Raw genomic sequence first — 23,189 nt, 5'->3', positions numbered from 1 at the left:
GAATACTACTGTGGTGTGGTCTACTTATATTCATATAAGTAGTATATGGTGTTGGTCAGACATAGAATGCATTTGGGCAGAAGACCGATGAGGAAAGAACTGAAACGAAGCGCAATAGGTAGGAAAATGCACGAACAATGGAATTAGAGAAGAAACAGTGAAGGTCGAGACTATTGGTTGTTAATTTGCAAATTGACTGTCCATTGTATGGTTTTCAGAATTTACTGAGATAGTCTGTAATTTTTGCTTAAATACATTCGATTGTCCCCAACTAGTGTTCTTTTCACTACACTACTACTACTACCACTACAACTAGTAGTAGTTATAGCGCTTCACATAATAATACATACTACTAAGTAGTTATCAACGTTCTAACTAATATGTGTACCAATTTAATAAACCATTAATCATATTCGTTTTATTCAATATTGAGTTACAAGGTGAAATGTATACAAAAATAATAACGTCAATCATATTTTACACTATTTCACAACCGTCCTAATCACACCACCATTATTCGTTTGTGTGTGTGTAACCATTACCATACGCTAGCGCACATCATTCGTAATTCGAACAAATATATACGACCCGGAATTTTTTTTCCAATTTAATCGATCAGTTTTTTAATAATACACTACGCCTATATGAAATAAAAGTGCGATCTGTAACAAATTTCGTAACATTAAAAAAATCGTGATATATCTGTGTATGTATATACTATCACTTTGTGTAACTTTTATCTAATATCATCTGTGTTATCCGTGCTTAATATTAAAAAAAACAAATTTATCGAACTAAGACTTTTTATCTTGAGTTCATGAACCGACAAGCAAACTATTAAAATAACCTGGAAGTGTTGCGTAACCATTTTTTCTTATCATGGGCTTCTCCTCAACAATGTGCATCCGCGATCCTACCATAGATCGTATCCAAGACATTAGAGTCTTGCATTAAGCACTTAACATTTAGACCACTGAACCGACCGTTGCTGCTACCTTGACGTGGTGGTCGGGCTTGCCTATCGTGATGATTCAATCGAGCTATACTGGCTGGAACAATCGTTCCTCAAGGTCCTACCATGCCAGACAGGTCGTTTGAAGAGCGGTGAGACTAAAAGCAGCAAACCCAAGGTCCGAAGGCGAAGTCGTACTGCTGACTGTACAGAGGTGTGACAGCAGTAAGGTGTTTCCTTCAGACAACCAGCATGACAGCGATGCTGCCCTCCCACAAGGAGGGGTGGGGTTAGAAAAGGTCGACCCTAAAAATACACACCTCGCCCTATCCCACGGATATCCGTCTCCGGCGATAAGGCCCTTTGAAGAACGGAGCTAACACAAAAACTACCCACAAAAAGGTCGTGTGTGACCGACCTCAAGCAGTTGTCCCTTGGGCACTGCGGTCACGCTCTCAGGTCATTAGACCACTTCTAACCCAATTTCCTTTTCAGGTACCCCTAGAAGAACTCTTCCACGGTGTGGGCAACCGGGAAGTGATAACTGCCCTCATACCTCTAACAGCACTCAAGACCACTGTATTCATAATCAATCTCCTTCTTCACTTCCTACTATTCCTTCTACCTTGAATTTCAACACTAAACTTCCTCTCTCGGTTTCCTCCTCAAGTGTCACCATGGCCAACGATTCTAGTGCGCGAAACGCTGTCCCAGGTCTACTAAAACCTCGCTCCAAACTACACATTGGAGCCTTCAACGTACGTACTTTAAGTCAGATCGGTCAACAGGCCTCCTTAGCTAAAACCCTAGAATCTCGTACGATTGATGTATGCTGTGTCTCCGAAACACGCATACAGGATCCTAGTGTGGTCATTCACTTGACCTCACCTCGCCAAAATGGACAGCCAACGAAATACACCCTCCCTGTATCTGGCGACCCGTTGGCTATTTCTCGTGGACTTGCAGGTGTAGGCATAGCACTAAGTACAAGGGCAGAACAGACACTCCTAGAATGGATCCCCGTTAACAGTCGCCTGTGTGCTGTCCGGCTAAATGGCTCCGTAAGAACTCGAAAGGATAGGGACACACGTCGTTGCCTTTTCGTCGTTTCTGCCTACGCTCTCACTGACTGCAGCCATGATGAAGTGAAAGATGACTTTTACAGAAAACTCTCTGAGCTTCTTCAGAAAGCTAAGCGCTCAGACATAGTAGTCGTAGCGGGTGACTTTAATGCCCAGGTAGGCAGCTTAAATCAAACAGAAAGACATTTAGGTGGGTGTTTTAGTATTCTGGCTCAACGAACCGATAATGGTGATCGTCTGTTGCAACTATGCTCAGACAATCGTTTATTTTTAGCAAGCACTAATTTTAAGCATAAGTTGAGACATCGTCTAACATGGCGACCACCTGCACCAAACCAACGATGGACTCAAATAGACCATATTGTCATCAGTCATCGTTGGGGAGGCCCAATAGAAGATTGTCGCTCGTATTGGAATACTTGTAAACTCATCCCATCAGGCTCTGAACACGACGAAGAGCGTAAACAAATTAGATCTAGGTTAACTAAAAGTCTAAGGAACGATCGTGAGCAGTGGTGGGCAACAAAAGCAAAAGAGATGGAAAAGGCAGCGGCTGTAGGCAACACCAGGCAACTATTCAGACTAATACAAGAAACCGGAATTAAGAAGTCTAGTGTGAGACAATCTCGGAAAAAGACGGAACCCTTATCTGCTCTCAACCTAAACGTTTAGAACGATGGGCGGAACACTTTAAGGAGCATTTTAGCTGGCCTTCAGCTACTGCACAACTACCCATTATTCCCAGAAAACCGGAATGGAACATTGAAGTAGGCCCCCCGACCCTACTTGAAGTTCAAAAGGCTATAAGTAATCTGAAACGAGGAAGAGCAGCTGGTCCAGATGGATTGGCTCCAGAGGTCTTTAAATATGGTGGTCCAATTTTAGCGATTAGGTTGACTAATATTCTGGCTAAAATCTGGGAAACGGATGTAATCCCATCTGACTGGTCACAATCTCTGATTGTCCCAATATATAAGAAGGGGCCAAAATCATCCTGTGATAACCATAGAGGGATTAGTCTGACTAACATAGCATCTAAAATACTAGCCTCAATAATTATCGGGCGCCTAACTAAGACTCGTGAACTGCAAACACGAGAAAATCAGGCTGGCTTCAGACCCGGCCGTGGCTGCATCGACCACATATTCACTATTCGTCAAGTTTTAGAGCACAGGCATGCTTATCGGCATCCAACAATGATAGTTTTTCTTAACTTAAAAGCAGCATTTGACTCTGTAGACTGAGAGGCTCTGTGGCAGTGTCTGTCATTGAAATGTGTACCTCAGAAGTACATAAACCTTGTGAAGGCTCTTTACTCGAACACTACCAGTCGAGTGAGAGTTTATGGCGAACTGTCATCCGATTTTACAACATCAAGTGGTGTCCGTCAAGGTTGTCCACTATCCCCATTTTTGTTTGACTTCATTATAGACCTGTTGCTGGAAATAACACTCTCTTCGACTGAATTTTCAGGAATTGATCTTCTACCAGGAGGTTCACTTATCGACTTAGAATACGCAGATGACTTAGTCCTGTTTGGTGAACATGCTGATAAAATGCAGAATCTTCTGTTAGCACTGAGTAACAATGCCAGGATATTTGGAATGCGTTTTTCCCACTCTAAATGTAAATTGTTACTCCAGGACTGGCCTGCATCAACACCTAAACTAAGAATAGGGAGTGAAGTAGTCGAACGCGTCGACAACTTCACTTATCTTGGAAGTCTGATCAGCCCTAATGGGTTGGTGTCTGACGAAATCTCAGCACGGATTCAAAAAGCTCGTTTGGCTTTTGCCAACTTACGTCACCTATGGCGAAGACGAGATATCCATCTATCAATTAAGGGACGAGTATACTGCGCAGCAGTTCGCTCTGTTCTACTTTACGGCTGTGAAACATGGCCATTAAGAGTAGAAGATACTCGTAGGATACTAGTATTTGACCACAGATGCCTCAGAAATATTGCTCGCATCTGCTGGGATAACCGGGTAAGTAATAGTGAGGTTAGACGCAGGGTATTAGGGAACGATGGTAAATCAGTTGATGAGGTGATGAATCTTCATCGACTGAGATGGTTGGGCCACGTGTTACATATGCCTGAACACCGATTACCACGACGCGCCATGCTGACTAGTGTAGGGGATGGTTGGATGAGAGTTAGGGGCGGCCAAACCCAAACATGGCATCAGTGCTTGAAGTCACTAACTTCTAGTCTGAGCCATGTTGGTAGATACAGACTACCTGGTTGGGGTCCGCGTGACTATCGTAACCAATGGTTGGAGACTCTGGGTGACATGGCTCAGAATCGATCACAATGGCGTAGGTGTATACACTCTTTATCTTCCCTTAAACCTTGAGATTAAAATTGCTTCATAACTTTTTTTCCTTTCTACTTTTTTTCCTTTCTATACTATATCCTTATATACTACCACCACTAAATTAATTACTTCTATGAATTCGGTGTTGATCTTGTTGTGCTAACGAGGTATGACAACTTGGACCGATGCATATATGTGCCTGGTCCTACGTTGTCTTTGACTGACTGATACCACTGAACCAGTATCCAATGGTTTACATGTTCAGTTTCAATAAATAGATGATATGACACAACCATCTTCCACTGTCTTCGGTCAACAATTACTTCATACCCAACTTGGTTGAATTCCACTAATCACTGCTTATTACTAGAACATCTCATTATAGGCACATGATTCTTAATTACCATAGGTATTAGTTTGTGATGTAACGTATGAAATCCACCACTTCTGATTGAAGTTAAACATCTAAATTATTGGATGCCGGTTAAAATATCCGAAAGCTGATCGTTCCCCACAAAACCTAAAGATCTTGGGTTCAATCCCTAATGGAGTCATAAATTCGCAATGCTGAGAAATCTTATACTAAGACGAAGCGTCTATTCAATAAATTGTGGTTTTCAAAGGAAGTTTAAGTAAGATCTCTACAAACCCCCTTACAAACATTAGTATGTATTTGTTTTAACAATTGTAGTGAATGTTTTTTTGGGGGTGGAGGAGGGTAACCAAAATTTGGATTCGTGAGTGTTGAAAGTAAATTTTCAATTGAACATATGAAATGCCACTTATCATCATTATCGTCTGATTAAAACCTGACACGAATATGCATTGTAAACCAGAATAATGAGAAGAGAAATTAATGATGTGTGAAGGAAATTGAGTGAGGAGTTAATTTCAATAGTTCAAGCTATTGGCGACCAGTATTATTTGGACCTTTAGCTAAAGAGTTTGTTCACACTATTGTGTGTGTGGAAACTGGTAATACCAATCTCCGTAAACTGTGAAAAAAATTAACTCATTCACCAGGCACTTAAGTACGAGCCTTACTCTAAGTGTGAAAACTAGTAATATTAAGCGGTTGCCCAAACCGAAGTAGATCGGGCGAGGTTCGAAACTGGGCCTCAATAACTGGAGGTCGAACACCTTAACCACGGATCCACTACTCCATCCCCACCTCTAAACTGAATTAGATAGAATTGATTATTGAGTGCATGGTATTTTAGAAAGTGAAATAGACTACTTCTATGAATCAGGTGTTCATCTTGTTGTGCTAACGAGGTATGGTAACCACGAATTCATTCCTAATCCTCGGATCATATTAATATTTTCTACTGTCATCGATACCACGACTACCTCTACTTCTCTCGATAATTTTGTCTCATTGTGTTGATATGGATGGTATGGCAGCTCAAATCAATACACATATGCGCCAGATTCTACGTTGAATGACTAACTGACTTATTTCACGTTTATTTTACATATTCTTCAGCTTCAATTATCTCTAATTCATTATTTTATGTATTAAAAATGCATATTACGTTAAACGTTTATTGAATTTGTTTGAACAAAGTGAATACATAGTGTCAGTCATTGAAAAGATTGTTGTAGTTGGTTTGTTTTTTAAAAAAAAGCATTGCTGTGCAATTTTATAAATTTCCAAGAAGGCGAATAGTCGACAGTTCCGTCACAGTCTCTTTGATTTTCTACTTTGTAATAACAAATTGATTTAAATTGTATGAGGCCCTTACTGAATTTAATTAATTTTTCTTCTTAGTTTGTCCTTACCGTTTTTAATATTCGATAAGTGTATTGTATCCAGCGGTTTCAATCCTTTCTTCGTTCATTTTATAAATAATTAACCACATTAAAGTGCGATTTTCATTAGAGATTTCATTTTGAGCTATCCACAACTGGATGCTATTATTATGTCCAATGTAGTATAGCCAACATTCTAGGTGAACAGTGGTGATTTTTGTAGTGAAACTTACCCTCCAATATACACAGCACCAATTAACTACATGGTCAAGAAAATGGCTGAAAGGGCTTGGTTATTAGGCATAAAAAACACTATGGATGACCTCAGCTGCCTACTTTATACTCTAACAGTTCTTTTTGCTAAGTAGAACACACACATATAATGGAAACGGATAAAACTAACAGTCGATGGGCAGTATATATGTTGTTATATGTATATGTATAAGCATCATGTGATTTATCTTAATTAGGCCACGGTCGCTATTAACCAACGTACAAACCTTTTTTTCTAGATAAAAATTTTTGGTACATTTCGTATTTATTTATTGTACCTATACAACCTCAGAATCTTTCATATTATAGATGGATTGTAACTCGTTCGCTGAATTGTACCTGCCATATCTTAATGTATTGATCTCCACCTTAAAACAGTCAATACATTATCCAGCAACCTGTTCGCTAGGTGTGATGTAGGTTAAGCTAATTCAAGCTGTTTTCTATGAATGATCTACACCTCAAAACTGTTAGTTTTTATTCTGTCCATGTTTATTTTTGAAAATTATTTTTTAGGTAACAATAGTCCAATTGAAATTTTGAATTCATTAGATAAAACGTCGCATAATGCTGGCGATTTCAGTACAGTATCTAATCCCGATCAGTCATCTATGTCTAACAGTAATAATAATAATAATCCTCTTACCTCATCTATATGTTCATGTTCACCATTATGGAATACTGGGACTAATAATAATAGTAATACATTCCCAATATCTTCATCGTCTCGTTTAATTGATGATGTGAATGTATCATCTTCATCGTCTTCTTCCTCATTAATGATTGGTCGTGATATAATTAGAAATATGTCTGAAACGAATTATTTTCTTGATGATAATATACAAGTAGCTAAAGTTGCAGCTGGTCTAATTATTTCTAAAAAGCCACCTTACTATCATCACCATCAACAACAACACTGCAGTGGAAGTGGTTATCCTACACGAATCTCTGGGTTAACACCAGTTAGTACAATTTTTACTGGCGCTTCTAATACGACTAGTACTAGTACTGCTTGTGGTGCTGTTAAAACTGGCAACTGTAAACAATCACTACCATCAACAGTCCCTTCATTCCGTTTTTCCTCTACATCTTCAACTCGTCATCATCGACATACTCATCATCATCGCTTTATTTTCGATGGTCCTAATTCTAGTGGTAATCAATCATCAAGTGGATGTTCTACAACTGCAGTTCTTCCATCAGTTCCTATTCCATCTATTGGAACTAATTCTGATATCAATCATAATTTTATGCATAGTTCATTATCATCTTCCAGTGAATATAATCGTACACAACTTCACCCTGAATCATTATTATCTAAACAAAGACAATACTCACAACAATATCATAATAGTTTATTGAATTTTATTTCATCTTGTCAAACCTATAATTCACTGAATACATCCACTTCAGATTTAAATTGTTCTACTACTACTACCTCGTCTTCAGTGGAATCTACTTTAGATCAAGTTGATAATAATAAGAACATTTGTGATACTGATAAAAATATTACTAATACCACTACTACTACTACTACAACTTGTGTTACAAGTATCCGAAACTCTTCTAATCATGAAATATTTACAGCAGATGAAGACTACTGGGATTTACGTGATAATAGTAATTGTCAACATAAATTAATAATTCAGTCATCAAAAATGGATTCAACTATAGTTGGCGTTGCCGATACATCAAAGGAATCTGATAATCTCTGTGTTATGAGTAAGTTTACACTTTAAAAATATGATCTTGTTAATCTTTTTTCATTAAGGTTTAACTTTCGACAATTTCAGGTTGTATCAAGCCAAGATTTGATATAAGTCAAAAAATGCTAACTTGCATTGAAATTATGAAGTGACCTAAGTTAAACCATCATCGAAAACCTGAAAGCGCCGATCTGAGGTTTCGTCCTAGTATGAGACACCTCAGCGTGCGTATCCTCAATCCCTCATGCGAAAATTAAACCTAGGACTGATAGAAATTAGATATTAACACCGTTGGATGCCGACTTAGGGGCCTAGGGTTTAAGCGTCCGCGTGCGAGGTCGAAGTCTGTGGGTTCAATTCCCATGTGCATGGTCGTGTATGTGTAATCTTGATTAGTCCCATATGAGAGGATAAAACGGTCGTCCCGGTGCTTCCAGGTTTTAAATGGTGGTCTAACATTAGTCGGTACATGATTTCAATGAGATTCCATAGTCTCCACAACCCGCTACTTAAAATTGTTAACTGTTGGACTGAAGTGTGTTGGCAAGTACAAACTATCTGATTGTCAGTCCCTGGAAATTAACGTCTTAACCAATGATTGCAGACGTTGGACGACATAGTTTAGGATTGGTCAGAATGGCACAGATCCATTCCCTCTTCATCTCTCCTTAATGTTGAGTTTCAAAATTATCCTACACTTTAATCCTTGAGGTCATTTTCAATTCTCGAATCATATTGTGTATACATAATCTTTTCTACTGGTACTATTACTTTCACAAATTCCATTAACTCTGACATTTATCTTAACAATTTCATCTCTATTTACCAATATAGGATGTGACATATTTAACCCAACACGCGGTATTTCTCAGGCAGCCTCAATGTTACTTATGACTCGCAGACTTTAAGAAAATAACGTTGTTAACAGTATACATTATATCATGTTAAAAAGAACATTCTTTTTATACTTTTTTCTCGCTTTTGGTTATTTTTTCTAGCTGGTGCAATTCCATCTGATTCTGTTGAATTGCATACATGTAAAGAATCATCGCCTTATCCATGTGAACTTAATCAGTTTACCAATACACCATTTATTTATCCTCATTTCTATTTGTCATCAATTGAACCTAGTCAGTGTATTTACCGACATCGATTACAGCAATATCGAGTTTGTAATTGTATATCATTACTTCGAAGATCATTTTCTGCGAATTCTAACATTCAGTTCATCGATTTATCAAATAATGATCTTCAAATTTTTAATTTTCGTCCATCTTTAACATTGAGAACTATGCGTTCATTAGACAGTTGTATTGTTCCTCGTTCAAAATCTATAAATGATAACAGTTCGATTGAGAAGACCATTGGTGCTACTGATCACGATTCAAAGCTTTATAGAACTTTGCAATCATATAGTACCAATCCGCATATCTCTGTTCAGTCCCCGCTATGTAAATCTTTTTGTGGAGGACGTTTTCAAAAAATCCACAGGTAATTTTGTTGTTGTTATTTTCACCAATCGTTTTATACATGCTTAGTTTTTTCTTATGTTTCAAGGATTCACTGTTGATAAGTAATCTTAAGCTGAACTTAATCTATCGGTAAATCTTTCTCATCAAGTGAAGTGGTTGTGAGATAAGTATTACATAAGCGCCGCTTATTTCGACACGCTATGATAGCTAATGTAAGAGATGTAGGTTAGAAGAAACCTACCTGGTTGCAGAGTCCTCTGAATTATCGTAACTAATGGTCGGATAATTCAGGTGACATGACTCGGAATCGTTTGGAATGATACAAGTAAATGCAATCTTTGTCTTCTCTCAAATTGTTACTTACGCCTATTACCTCCCGTGGAGCATAGGTTCCTGTTCAGAATCCTCCAACCAACTATCTCCCGGGCTCTCCTTTCTAGGTGTTTCTGAATGCTGTTCATTCTTTTGATGTTGGCATCCTATTCCCAGTACCACTTTTCCTTTTGCCTCGAGAATCCCTAGTCAGGACTTGCCTTGTGATGCAGTGTGATGATTTCCGTAAATTCGATCCTTTCCATCACCAGCTTTTTTTCTTAATTTCCTTTTCGACTGAAAGCTGATTTTTTTTCTGCCACAACAGTTTCTTGCTGATAGTGTTTGGCCGATGGATTTGGATTATCTTTCATAGACAACTGTTTAATAAATACCTGTACCTACTCTGTATCGACTGGTTAATCAGTTGTCGATCTTTAAACATTGTGTTACTTGGTAGCATATCGTACAAATCAACTTGTCTATTTACTTAGTTCTGTTTGTCCCATTACAGTTTATGATTAGTTATAGACTGTAATAATAGTGGTTATCTTTTTCTTAAAAAATTTTTGTTCCTATAACGAGGCAAATAGTGAGCAAAGTTAAACTTTCAGATCTGTTCTACCGAAATTTATTATTTATGTTTTGTTGTTGTATAATTAATTAATACTTGAACTATCGTATGTTTGTTTTTGTCTACTTGTAAGCTTTTTCATAATGCCCAAACTGTTATTCTCTGTTTTACATTCTTCAATTTATTGTTAATTGATTATAAAACTATTATCTAGTTCTCTTTCATTTATGGTGTAGTTGTACATAAATTGTTATTCCTTATGTTAGTTTGCGGTCTGCGAATCAATGTTTACTTATCAAGCTAGTTGGAGTTAGAAATTGAACTTTACAATAGAGGTGTATTTGCCTGCAGTGTTTTTTGTTCTACTTTGGCTATTGTGCAAGCGAGCACGTGAAAACTCTATCCTAAAAAATAGGCTTTATTATTTGTCTCAGCCTCAACTCAAACTTTATCTTGTCAGTAGAATCGTACCATTAGTCAGAGCTTAGGATGCTAGGCTATGAACGAAATAGTACATATGAGATATAATAAATTGGTTCATTCATTAGGCAGTCATGTATTAGTTGCACTTCAGGTGTGAGGGCTGACGATACTCCAAGGTTTCCCGAACCGAAATAGGCAGAGTGGTATTCTAACCTGGAACTGGATGGCTATAAACTGAACTCTCTAATCACTTAGCTGCCCTTATACTCAGGGTGGAGAAACATTATCGGATTCTTATCGATGAATCTTATTAATCTATGTAGACTAGTGTAATGCAAATCGGTTGCAACTTCTGTTGCAAGTAAGTGTCGAACCGAGCTAGGTTCTAGGCTAGCTACCATCCCACCGAAAATTATAAAGGAGCATTGGTTGTAATTGCATGACTATATGAAAATGGAGAGTAAAGTCGCTTGCAGCTTGCAAAACGTCCCGCTTATAAGTACTGGGTTTCTTCAGGCTCCTTACAACCCACCGAGACCCGTCGGTCTACTCCGGGTGACCGTGAGTTTGATCACAAACGAGTGCTGTTACGTAATAAAATTGAGCAAAGCTTGCGTAAGGACCGAGAAGCCTGGTGATCGAAGCGTGCCAATGGGTTGCAAGAAGCAGCTGCATCTGGTAACTGCTAGAAGCTCTCTCAACTCATCCGAGTCTGGTGTGATATCCTTCCCTGGAGGCAGTGTGTTGCCATGCAATCCGCACTTAATCAGCTGGCAGTCAGTGTCCATAGATATGGTATGTGCTTTGCACCTTCGAAGTGCAAACCACTTCTACAAGACTGGCAGGATTCTAATCCTGTACTCACTCTGGGTGGTGAGCAGATTGAAGTAGTCGAAAAGTTTGTGTATCTAGGTAACTGCATAAGTGCTAGTAGTGGCGTGAGTGATGAGATCAATTCACGTATAGTAGAAGCCAGAGTGGCTTATGCCAATCAGGGCCACCTTCGGCGCCTTTGTCATGTTAGTCTGGCTGTAAAAGGTTGAATCTACAACGTGTCGGTGAGAGCAGTCTTGTTCTATGCTTGTAAAACCTGGCCTCTCTCAGTTGAAGATGCAGACGACTCTGTTTTTGATCATCGTTGTCTCCGAAGGATTGCTGACATCCAGTGGCAACACCATTTTAGTAATGCAGATGTTCGGCATCGTGTATTCGGGCGCAGAGACATTATCTTGAAACATTGACTTCGGTGGCTTGGACATGTTCTACAAATGTCGTCCGAGAGGATTCCTCGTCGTGCATTATTTGCTGACGCAGGGATTTGTTGGAGAAAGCGGAGAGGTGGTCATGACATGGTTCTAGCCAATTCTAGTCAAATCCTGACCAACAATATGTACACATTATTATTTCTCATTTCGCCAATCTCTATCTGATTCGCACAGCATATTAATAAGTCACTATTGAACTAATCGCACACATTTGTATAGCCTCATACTGTCCTATGCTTCACAATTTCCAATCATACCTTGAGATCAATCTTTGACGAATACAACTGAAAAATGTATTACATTACTATAACACCAATAGAATTCTGTAGTCTGTTTATAAAATAAGAAACCGATTGATAATTTTTCAGTTATGATAAAAATAAAAGCATATACAATTTTTCTTTGTTGTTCATCTACCATTATTGTTCTTTATTTTTCTGCCAAATAAATTACAGATTGTTTCATCGTAAACAACATTCTCAAAGTCATGATAATCTGGAATGTAGCAAAACGTCAGTGGATAGATCAAAACTTTTAAACGATATAGATTTCGACACACAACTATGGGATGAAGTGAAATCTAAACACATTTTATGTACTAATATACCGTTCTGGAATTGTACTGGTAATGATGCTGATACTGATGAAACACATGAAAATCGTTTTGATAGAATTCTTGATCTTTCGTATCGAATCTTTATTTGCCCACGCCATGGTGTTCAAAGTTTGCACTGGAACTTTAGTAGTGATGATGGTCAACAACATATTTCACGATTAAATACTAGCAGAAGAGACAGTGTTTTTCAGTCTAAAAAGCTTTTAAAATCGACACCTGTTAATCAAAAGCATTCAAATGTATCAACTCTACTGCCTCACCTTTTAAATTCTATCGCTTTACCTCGACCACTATCCTTGGTACGTTTAACAACAGAAAAATCAAAATATCATTGTAGAAAAAGTTTTGAGCATTATATAAAGAACAAAGAATCAAAAGTTACAAATCTAAACTTTGACAAAGACAGTAATGATGGTAATAATGATATTACCTCTTCAATCATAGATGTAACAAGCTCCCACACAGTGAGTTCAAGTTTCTTTTTGTTTTATATATATATATATATATATATATATATATATATATTTATATATTCCGATTTTTGTTGGTAGTCATTGCACATTTTTATTTGACTTGACAAATCGGCGATCTGTCTTCGATTTCATATTTTGCTTTATGTGTTAAAGTTGTTCGACACAAACAGTATCTCTATTCAAGTAACTTTTCGGCCTTTACCAACTTACACTACTTTTGACTTAGGCTAGAGATCCGTTTGTCAATCAAAGGACGAGTATACTGCATAACAGTCCGCTCTCTATAAGTCTATGGCTGTGGAACGTAGTCTTTAAAACAGAGTTTATTCGTCGGTTTCTAGTACTGGATCATAGATATTTTCGGAACATTATTTTAATACGTTAGAGCCACAGGATTACTAATGCTAAGGTTGGACAGAATGATAAGCATAGGTGATAAATCGATTAATGAAGTAACGAATCTTCCTCGACTGAAGTGGTTGGGACATGTTTTACTCATGCTAAACCATCATCTAACTTGACGTCCAATCATAGCTGGTGTAGGAGTAGGGTGAGAGAAACCTATTAGTGACCAACAAACCAAGATGTCTTCAGTCTATGAAGTCACTGACTATTGGACTTTACCGTATAGATAGATGCAAACTATCTGGTTAGGGTTCGCGTAAAAAACTGTGATCAGTAGTTGGAAGACATGGTTCAAAATCAATCCAGATGCACTCTTTATTTTTCTATTTTTAATTCCAGTAGTCGTTCATACCTACTTTCTTATTATACCTTTTTAACTCCTTTACTATTCTTCTTGTTAATTCCACTTTGTCATACTAATATAATGTGACAAATTGAGCTAACACATATTTTTATCTAGGTTGATTATTTGCTTCTCCCCACTTATATTCATATCATCCCTATTTTGAACGCGTCATTAGTAGCTACATAGTCTACCTAGGTTAACTAAAGTTCACTTAAATCCCATGAGAAAACTATTATTATTATTATTATTATTATTATTATTATTATTAGTAGTAGTAGTAGTAGTAGTAGTAGTAGTATCGTTATTATTACTATAATTATTGTTATCAACATTTTTCTTTTTATCAGCTTCCTAAAAACAAAATTTCCCATTCATTACCACCATCAAATACAACTATCTCTTCATCAACTCTAACCAATCAATCATACAGTTTTTCTCCAAATAATAATTATTACTATTATGCACCGATTAGTAATAGATGTCCATCTTTAATATCATTGAATTCCTCATCATGTTCTGAACCATGTTTATCTAAAATTAATTTGATCCATTCATTATCATCATCATTCTCTGTAGATTATAATCATGAATTATTAGAAGGACGTAAATTATTGTCGTTAAACAAAGACACTTCGGAATCATCCAATAATTCTCAACAATATGAATCATTAATTTCATCTTCATCCTTGTCACGAAATATGAAAGAAAGAAATAATAATAATAATGATAGTATGTTGTCAGATGCACAAAAATTATGTCATTCAGAGATGATGACTGTCGGCAGCTCAGTATTATTATCATCGCCATCATCATCACCACCAATACCATCGATTGACTTGAAATACCATCCATTATTCCGTTGTAATAATACTGTTGAGAAATCTTTAGTTGGTTCGTTATCTAACTATTGTGATGTTGAATTTTTAAATGAATTACGCTTGCATTTGTTACGCATGAATTCTCACCATAATGTTATTAGTAATAATAATAATATGCCTGGTCAAATTGAATCTTCTCAACAGAGAAAAAACGTTAATGATATTGTTGGCGAGAATGTTACATGTATACATGATATGCAGCATGGTAGTAATGATGATTCTGACATGTTACAATCATCATTATATTCTGATAAACAGACACAATCCCTTTCATCATCTGCCTCCTCTTCAGGAGGACTAACAACAACGAAAAGCAGTGATATTACTTGGTCTAAAGCACTTTACGGAAACAGCACAATCGATAGCAATATCAATGAATCTAATTATTCCATAAATCAACTGTCTTGTAACAGTAGTACTAGTAATAGTAACAATAGACAATCATATCTATCTAAATTGTTTGATCGTTCTTTTAGTAGTAATGCTAAATCACTATCTCCTTCAATTATCTCCCCTACAATACGAGCAAATACTTTACCAACTACAAGAATTCTTCGTCAACAATCAATTGATCATAAAAATACTTGGAATAATATTAATAATCACCTCATTTGTGTTAATTCATCAAAAGTGGATACTACTAATCAAGATATTATTGCTAATGGCAACAGTATCAATCAAAAAGTCAATAATCGCTTATACTTTTTACATCATTCTGATCATCGAAATTCCGCTATGCAAGATAACCATCATCATTTTAAGATAAATACTACTATCAGTAGTGATAAAGCAAATAACGTATTAACTCGAAAATTTTCCCATCAATCAGAAATCGATCATTTCTCTCGTATCATGACCACAAATATCTCTAGCAGTAACAATAATAATAAGAATAATGTTAACAGACGATCCAGAAAGTCCGATGAACAACTTAATGATAAATCTACACTTTCCAGCTGTAATGTTGAACAACAAATACCTGTTGAATATGTAAGTCCCATACCTAATTCATTCACATTTTATTTTTTTACAGAGGGGCAAAACGGTGCAGTTCTTAATTATTTCTACAAAAAGGAATTATTTTTATTTTTAATTATGATTTGGTGGGTCAGTAAGTTGTGTAAAACCTAAAACCTAGCCTATTCATGCATCAGTTAGAGTTTCCACATCACGTGAAACAGCATAACGAGATGAAAACGTCAAAGTAAAAACAATATTAGTGGTAATAGAAAACATTTGCTCGGCATAGACATTGTGATTCGAGAAGAAACAATGAATTTGTGGTATAGGATAGTGTAATATATTTATGAAACTCATTATTTAGTGGAAAATAACAGTGAATTGATCTACGGTATTATGACGGATTCTGATACATTAAACCCAATGTCTCCAACCGCTGGGTATGTTAGTCGCGTGAACGGCTCATTTGATACTTTACACCCATGGGGTGATATCACTGACGATGATGTAATGCTTACGCAACAGCTAGTCGTGATTTCTTGCATACCAAATTGTGCCGCACATACACTGTGTGTCACTCCCTATTCTTAGTTTAGGTGTTGATGCAGGCCAGTCCTGGAGTAACAATTTACATTTAGAGTGGGAAAAACGCATTCCAAATATCCTGGCATTGTTACTCAGTGCTAACAGAAGATTCTGCATTTTATCAGCATGTTCACCAAACAGGACTAAGTCATCTGCGTATTCTAAGTCGATAAGTGAACCTCCTGGTAGAAGATCAATTCCTGAAAATTCAGTCGAAGAGAGTGTTATTTCCAGCAACAGGTCTATAATGAAGTCAAACAAAAATGGGGATAGTGGACAACCTTGCCGGACACCACTTGATGTTGTAAAATCGGATGACAGTTCGCCATAAGCTCTCACTCGACTGGTAGTGTTCGAGTAAAGAGCCTTCACAAGGTTTATGTACTTCTGAGGTACACATTTCAATGACAGACACTGCCACAGAGCCTCTCAGTCTACAGAGTCAAATGCTGCTTTTAAGTCAAGAAAAACTATCATTGTTGGATGCCGATAAGCATGCCTGTGTTCCAAAACCTGACGAATAGTGAATATGTGGTCGATGCAGCCACGGCCGGGTCTGAAGCCAGTCTGATTTTCTCGTGTTTGTAGTTCATGAGTCTTGATTGTCTGTCACTATTCATGGAACCATATGAAATGTGACAAAACATTCAGATTTCAGAACATATAGTTCGTTCCTTTCTATCACCACTGCCACTATTAATACTTTTACGTTGTATCTTCACAATTTTATCTCCATGTGCCGGTACTGGAATCTGGCTGCCTGGACTGGTCCATATATATGTATGACAGATTCCACTTTTTATGACCAACTAACTTGTTAATAGCATTTTAAATAGATAAATGTAATATTTGAATTTGTACGCGCTAAATTCAATATTCCAGTGAAACTGTCAGAATATACTAAAAGATATCAGTACTCAGTAAATTAACACTGACTGCATAATTAAGACTAATTGATATTATTTAAGCAACTCTATAGATATTGGTAGTAAAGTTCTCGAACATGCATTGTTTCATTGTTTTATACTCATGTATGTTTGTACGTGCATGTGAAGAAATAACTGACACTTATCAACCAATGTTTATTAACTATTTACAGTAACTTTGACCTTTAGGATTAACAATGAATATTGTTATATCGTTAATACAATTCAGCTTTCTCATCAATATTTTGTATCAGTTAGTTGTAAACCACATAGAATGTGATATAATGTGTTCATCAATTCACACTTCAATGCACACCACAGCACAAAGCAATTACTAGTACTAATATAAGTAGTAGCAATATGAATGTATATGGTAGAAAAGATTGAGACTGGGAGAGTACAAGTGTTCGAGTGTTCAAGTTGTGAGCGGAATAGCAAAAAGTTAATTTCTATATATAACAATAGTCAAAATTATTAGGGAAAGTAACCAGAAGATAATTTAAAAACTTGAGATCTAGAGAAAAACAAAGAATGAATACATTTACATCAATGTAATAGATTCTGTACCATGTCATCTATTATCGCGTAAATTGTAACCAGGTAGTCTGTCTTCATCAACACGATATAATCTACAATTTAATACAAATGATTGCTTTAAATCATAGATTCATTTTCTCCAGCACTGTTTGTCTTTTTCACACAAAATATATTTTCGAAACTATATGATTCAATTCTTCTAAAAGTTGAAAGAATTGTTTGCACTGAAGCTTATTACTTATACAATATGTATCTCTTTTTTTCTTTATTAGCCTGTCTATAATAATTTGATTGAATTACGAGAAAATGTCCGTCCTCTGAGTAATGATGGTGTTGGTAGTATGTTGACTTATGATTTAAAATCGATTCCATCACTTCTGTCCTCAGTTATAACATCAATATCTGGAAGCCTACCATCTGAGTCATTATTATCATCGCAATCTCTACATGTAACTATCAATGAAGATAATGGTTATCAACATCACCATCTCAATCAATCTACAACAGCCAATTATGTTAACTTACCAATGTTCTGGTCTAATCATCATTCTACTACTACTCCTACACCTTCGTCAATGTTTTCTAGGTCATCCACATCATGTCAACGACAACATTCTACTGATGTGACGACGACGGCAACAACGACAATTGAGCCTCGATTGTATGCTAATATAATGCCGTCCAATACTACCAGTAAATATCAATCAGTTAGAAATAAACAACAAAGTAAAACTGACTTCAGTTTATTATCCAAAAATCATATTCGTCATAGTGGTAGTGGTATTCCTCCCTCTGTGGCTGACTGTACTGGTAATAGTAGTAGTAGTAGTAATAGTTCATTAACTGGCGAGTCACAGATGCCATCAGGTGTTGTAATTGATCATAATTCAAAAATTATGGATATATCAGAGAAATCTCACTCTCTGGACCCTACTTCAGTAATTAATTTGATCCCTACTACAACAGCAACAATTCCTCAATATTGTCCAGTAGCAGTAGTGGCGAGAGCACAAGAAGCAGCAAATTTACCCACTAACTCTGATTATTCAAACCTACCTGATGAGGTAATATGTTGCTTGATTTTAACATATTTACGTATTTTTAATAAGAGCGAACGTTGTGAAATGTTCCATTGAATTTATGAGCCGATCAATGTTAGACCACGATTGTAAACCTGTTTCGTATTAGTATAGCACTCTCCAGCGGTGTGCACCCACGACCCCCCCAAGTGGGAGTCGAACTAAGGACTTTCAGTCTCGCACGCTAACGCTCGACCTGTAAACCTCTGAACCGGCATTTGACGACGTTATTGTCTAACTTCAGTCAATCTATGATATCCGTTGTCTTCAATTTGTAACTACTTCACTTTACTTATTTATTTATTTGAACACATAAATATTGGTACAAGGGAGCACCATCTATATATATGCGCCACACAAATCTTATTTGATTTGTGTGAGGGCTGTGATACTGCCTGGGTGCTCAATCCGAGGCAGGTAGTTTTCTTAGGGGGGCACACCCGGAGCCTTTGACCTAAAGGTCTGATCCATAAGGCAGTGGAGCATCGTGAGGAGATGCAGTGCCATCCGACACTTGTACTCCAGTGGTCGCGGCGTCTCACTGGAACTCTGGGAATTTCTTATCGAAGCTAATCACTAGTGAGCACATGATAATTGTAAGTATAGGAATGTGGAGATTATTGGGTTTCACTGAAATCATGAATCAGTCAATTTTAGACCACCATTAATGTTAAATAAGTAACATTTGTATTTCCACTATTTGATTTTAAAATAGGACATTTCACTTCCCAATGACATATGGTGTATAATATACTTCGGTATTACGAGTCATTTTATGGAAGAATATTGTTTGTCTAGATGAAACGTAAGATGATAACTCCAAACATCTTGACAATAAAGTTAGCTATATGATGACTGCACGTACTGTTCTAATGGCATATATTTAATGTGTTATCGCTATTAACCCGAAACAGTCCGCTACGGCCGACAGTGAGGAGAACTCGCTCTTCCTTTAGAAATGCTGTCACATGGCCAAGTGTAATTTGACTCTCCCAAGGAAGTCCTGCTCATTGCCTGCTTGCGGAGGGATTGATTACGATATTGAAAGGACTAAAAGCAAATGTCTGGCACTTAAACTGAGTTGGTGGGTACAGAGCGTCCACCCAGGGAAATTGGAAAACTCGGATTCCGAATCAAAGGTTCACATGCGCTCCAGGATTCAGAGGTAACAGATAGCTTGTAAACCTATTCTTGGTCACTCGCTACCACGGGATCGCATCTTATAACGTTGCTCCACTGCCTTGTGGGTTGGACGTGTGCATCAAGGGTTTGGAGGGTAGCCCCCTTAAAAAAAAATCACCTGCTTTGGTCTGGGCAACTGGGCAGTATCCCAGCTTACACCAGATTAAATGATTTGTTGTGTGACCTCTCTCTCTCTCTCTCTATATATATATATATATATATATATATACCACTACCTACCTACCTTGATGATCAGTGTTTGATTCTGTTGAGTTGTATGTTAACCAAAACGTGATATCAGTCCATGAATTCATTCGATGTTAATCTGAGCTATTTCGATAGATCCAGACTTCCCGGTTAGTACTCACACCATTTTTTAAGTGACCAATGCAACTAATGCTGACATATAAGTAGTATGTAGCACCAACAGAAAGTGAAACGCCTGGCAGCAGAAGATTGCAATAAAGAGAACAAGAAGGAGATCTGAGAGCAATCGAAATAACAACAGAATTAAACTAATAATGTAGTGTATAAAGAACAACGCCAAGATGTGCTAATGATGTATTTAATGTATAATTTTCATATTTACTAAGCCATCGTGTAATTTTGCTTTAATCAATAAATCGACTTCCGTCTGAGATATCCTTCACAATACTATCACTGTTAATAGTAGTTTGGTGTAACAACTCTTGGACAGATACATATTAATTGCAGGTTCTATGTTCCTCGTTGATGACTTATTCTTTTCACTTGCAATATACGAATTTCCGTATTATTCACTTCTAAACTTTGTTTTATTTCATGTGTGGTTAAGTCAGTCAGTCAGTCGCAACTTCGAACTTGGTACGCATGTACATCAATTCAAGTTGCCACATCCCATTATCCCAGAGAGATAAGATAGTTAGGGTGAATCCCAGCGTAGTAGAGGTAATAACAGTATCAGCGGTAATGAAAAGGACTAGGTATGGATGATACGATTCGAAAAAAAAATATAAATTAGTGGAACGAAACAAAAAAATGCATGAGAAATCCAGAAGCCCATAATTTGGGGTATGATAAAGTATGGATGTATCTGCGCTATTGTAAACGATTTTTAGCCATGTGATTCAAAGTTTCTAACCATCAATTACGATAATCACGTGAACCCCAACCAAGTAATCTACATCTATTAAAACTACTCAGTTAGATTGTCAATGACTTCATTAAGTGGTGCCACTTTTTCTGTTCGGCTATCCCTAGTATTCTTCTAGCTCACTCCTACGCCAAACATCGCCTGTAGAGTTAGGTGGCGGTTGATGAGTATTTGATTTAAGCATCGAACTTACGTTGAAATGTCACTGTCTATACTTAATTGGTATCAGACCAATCCAGATTTGTTTATGTGCCTGCATATCATTTTATAGAAGAAATTTTTCTAACCACTTTGAAAAAATCACACTTGACTGCTAGCATTCTATTCCATTCATCACCATATTCATCTCTTCTACATCCCTTTTCTCTCGTTCTTTTTCTATTCACTTCAGGTTCGTGATCCTAGTCGGAATTATGCCATGGTCGATTTAAGACCTAGTCCAGCAAGTTCCACTATTCCACCTGCAGAATTAACACTGAACATAATTCAACATCATAACGATAATCGTACTGGTCAATTTACAACATGTAACAGTAGTAGTACTAGTACCGGTAGTAGTAGTAGTGGTGATTGTACGAGTGATGCAGCCACTCTAACATCGGATACTATTGAAAGTTACGAAACTATTGGCGCTTCTAATAATAACCATTCTTATAATAATAGTAAACTAAACAAATTGAAAACAAAAAATTCAATTGATACCGACTCATATGGTGGTCGTGGTGATGATGACAACTTATTAACTGGCTCAATTTCTTCATCACGTCGTAGACACAGTCACAGTTTATCATCAGTGACTACAACAGACCATCCATCAATTCTACTGAATTATATTCATGTTATCGCTGCATCCAATGGTCGTTTTACATCATTAACTACAACCACCGATGGTACAGTTCAATTATCTGGTCCATGTTCTGTAGGTGATTCTAATCATAACCATAATAATAAGAGTTTAATTTGCGATTTCGGCAATTCACCTAACTCATCGAATAGTAGTAGTAGTGCTCTTGGTGGAGTTACATCATCATCGTCATCATCACATTCAACTGGATCTTCTTTAGTACCTGTTTCATCAACTTCATTTGGTGATACCTTTTCATGCCGTTCTATGACATCATCTGGTATTTCGTCAGTAGAAGGTGGTGGTGGTGTGGCTGTTTCAGACATGATAGAACTATCCAGTTGCTCACCATCTGATGAAAATTGCGTCAACTATACACAAATTGATTTTGCACGTACAATGGCATTAGGCGAATTATCTGGCGACATTATGGCTCAAGAAAACCAAATGTTGCATAAATTACCTTCTACTGCAACTGGCATACGTATCGCTAATCGATGGAGTAGTAGTAGTTCAAATAAAATTGATCGTACTACGTCAGTTAAAAAAACATTGTGTCGTTCTATACGCCTGATTGGTCGTGGAACTCGTAAAAAAGTTGGTTGATTTGTAAGTGAGAAGAAAGAAAAGCGACCGGCATTTGTATGTAAATTCAGCTATTTGTAGTTCACACATTGTTATGTTGTTTTTAAACAGATGATGCGCTATTTTCTTCTTTTTATAAAGAATTTTTATTGAAATAGTAATATAGTGTTGGATGGATACTATGTGCAATTTGTTGAGGCTCTCTCTCTCTCTCTGTTGTCTGTCTTTGTTATCGGATCCTTCTCATCAACCTTATGCATGAATGGAAATGTGGATAGTATGTAATTTAGTGATAGCTTGACTGTCATCTACCTGCTCAAATTTTATCCTTTCATCATTTAGTTTACTTGTGAAAATTGACTTTTATTTTTTAGTGATTATTTTTCATTGTTCTCTTCTACGTATAAACTGAAATGTATATCCAAGCTATTATTACCACTACTACTAAATATTATTTTAATGGTGTCTCACTAGATCTTTACGTACTCCCTACCATTGTTACTTTTTGTCCT

The 23,189-nt window shown here is 36.9% G+C and overlaps 1 protein-coding gene across 1 annotated transcript; it reads left to right on the top strand.

Moving 5' to 3' along the window:
* Positions 1-6,865: 6,865 nt before the first annotated feature.
* Positions 6,866-22,926, top strand: Smp_179350 (hypothetical protein; the record flags this gene model as incomplete). The annotated part of the gene is made up of 9 exons (XM_018798186.1): positions 6,866-7,868; positions 7,965-8,099; positions 9,082-9,574; positions 12,585-13,159; positions 14,546-14,698; positions 14,858-15,837; positions 18,128-18,919; positions 21,640-21,760; positions 21,836-22,926. The coding sequence occupies 9 exons, from the start codon at positions 6,866-6,868 to the stop codon at positions 22,696-22,698; spliced, it is 5,115 nt and encodes a 1,704-aa protein (XP_018653153.1). The 3' UTR covers positions 22,699-22,926.
* Positions 22,927-23,189: the final 263 nt, after the last annotated feature.

This window comes from Schistosoma mansoni, chromosome 6, assembly GCF_000237925.1.
Source record: "Schistosoma mansoni strain Puerto Rico chromosome 6, complete genome".
In the NCBI taxonomy this organism is placed as follows: Eukaryota; Metazoa; Platyhelminthes; class Trematoda; order Strigeidida; family Schistosomatidae; genus Schistosoma; species Schistosoma mansoni.
This window is presented reverse-complemented; position numbering and strand designations above follow the sequence as displayed.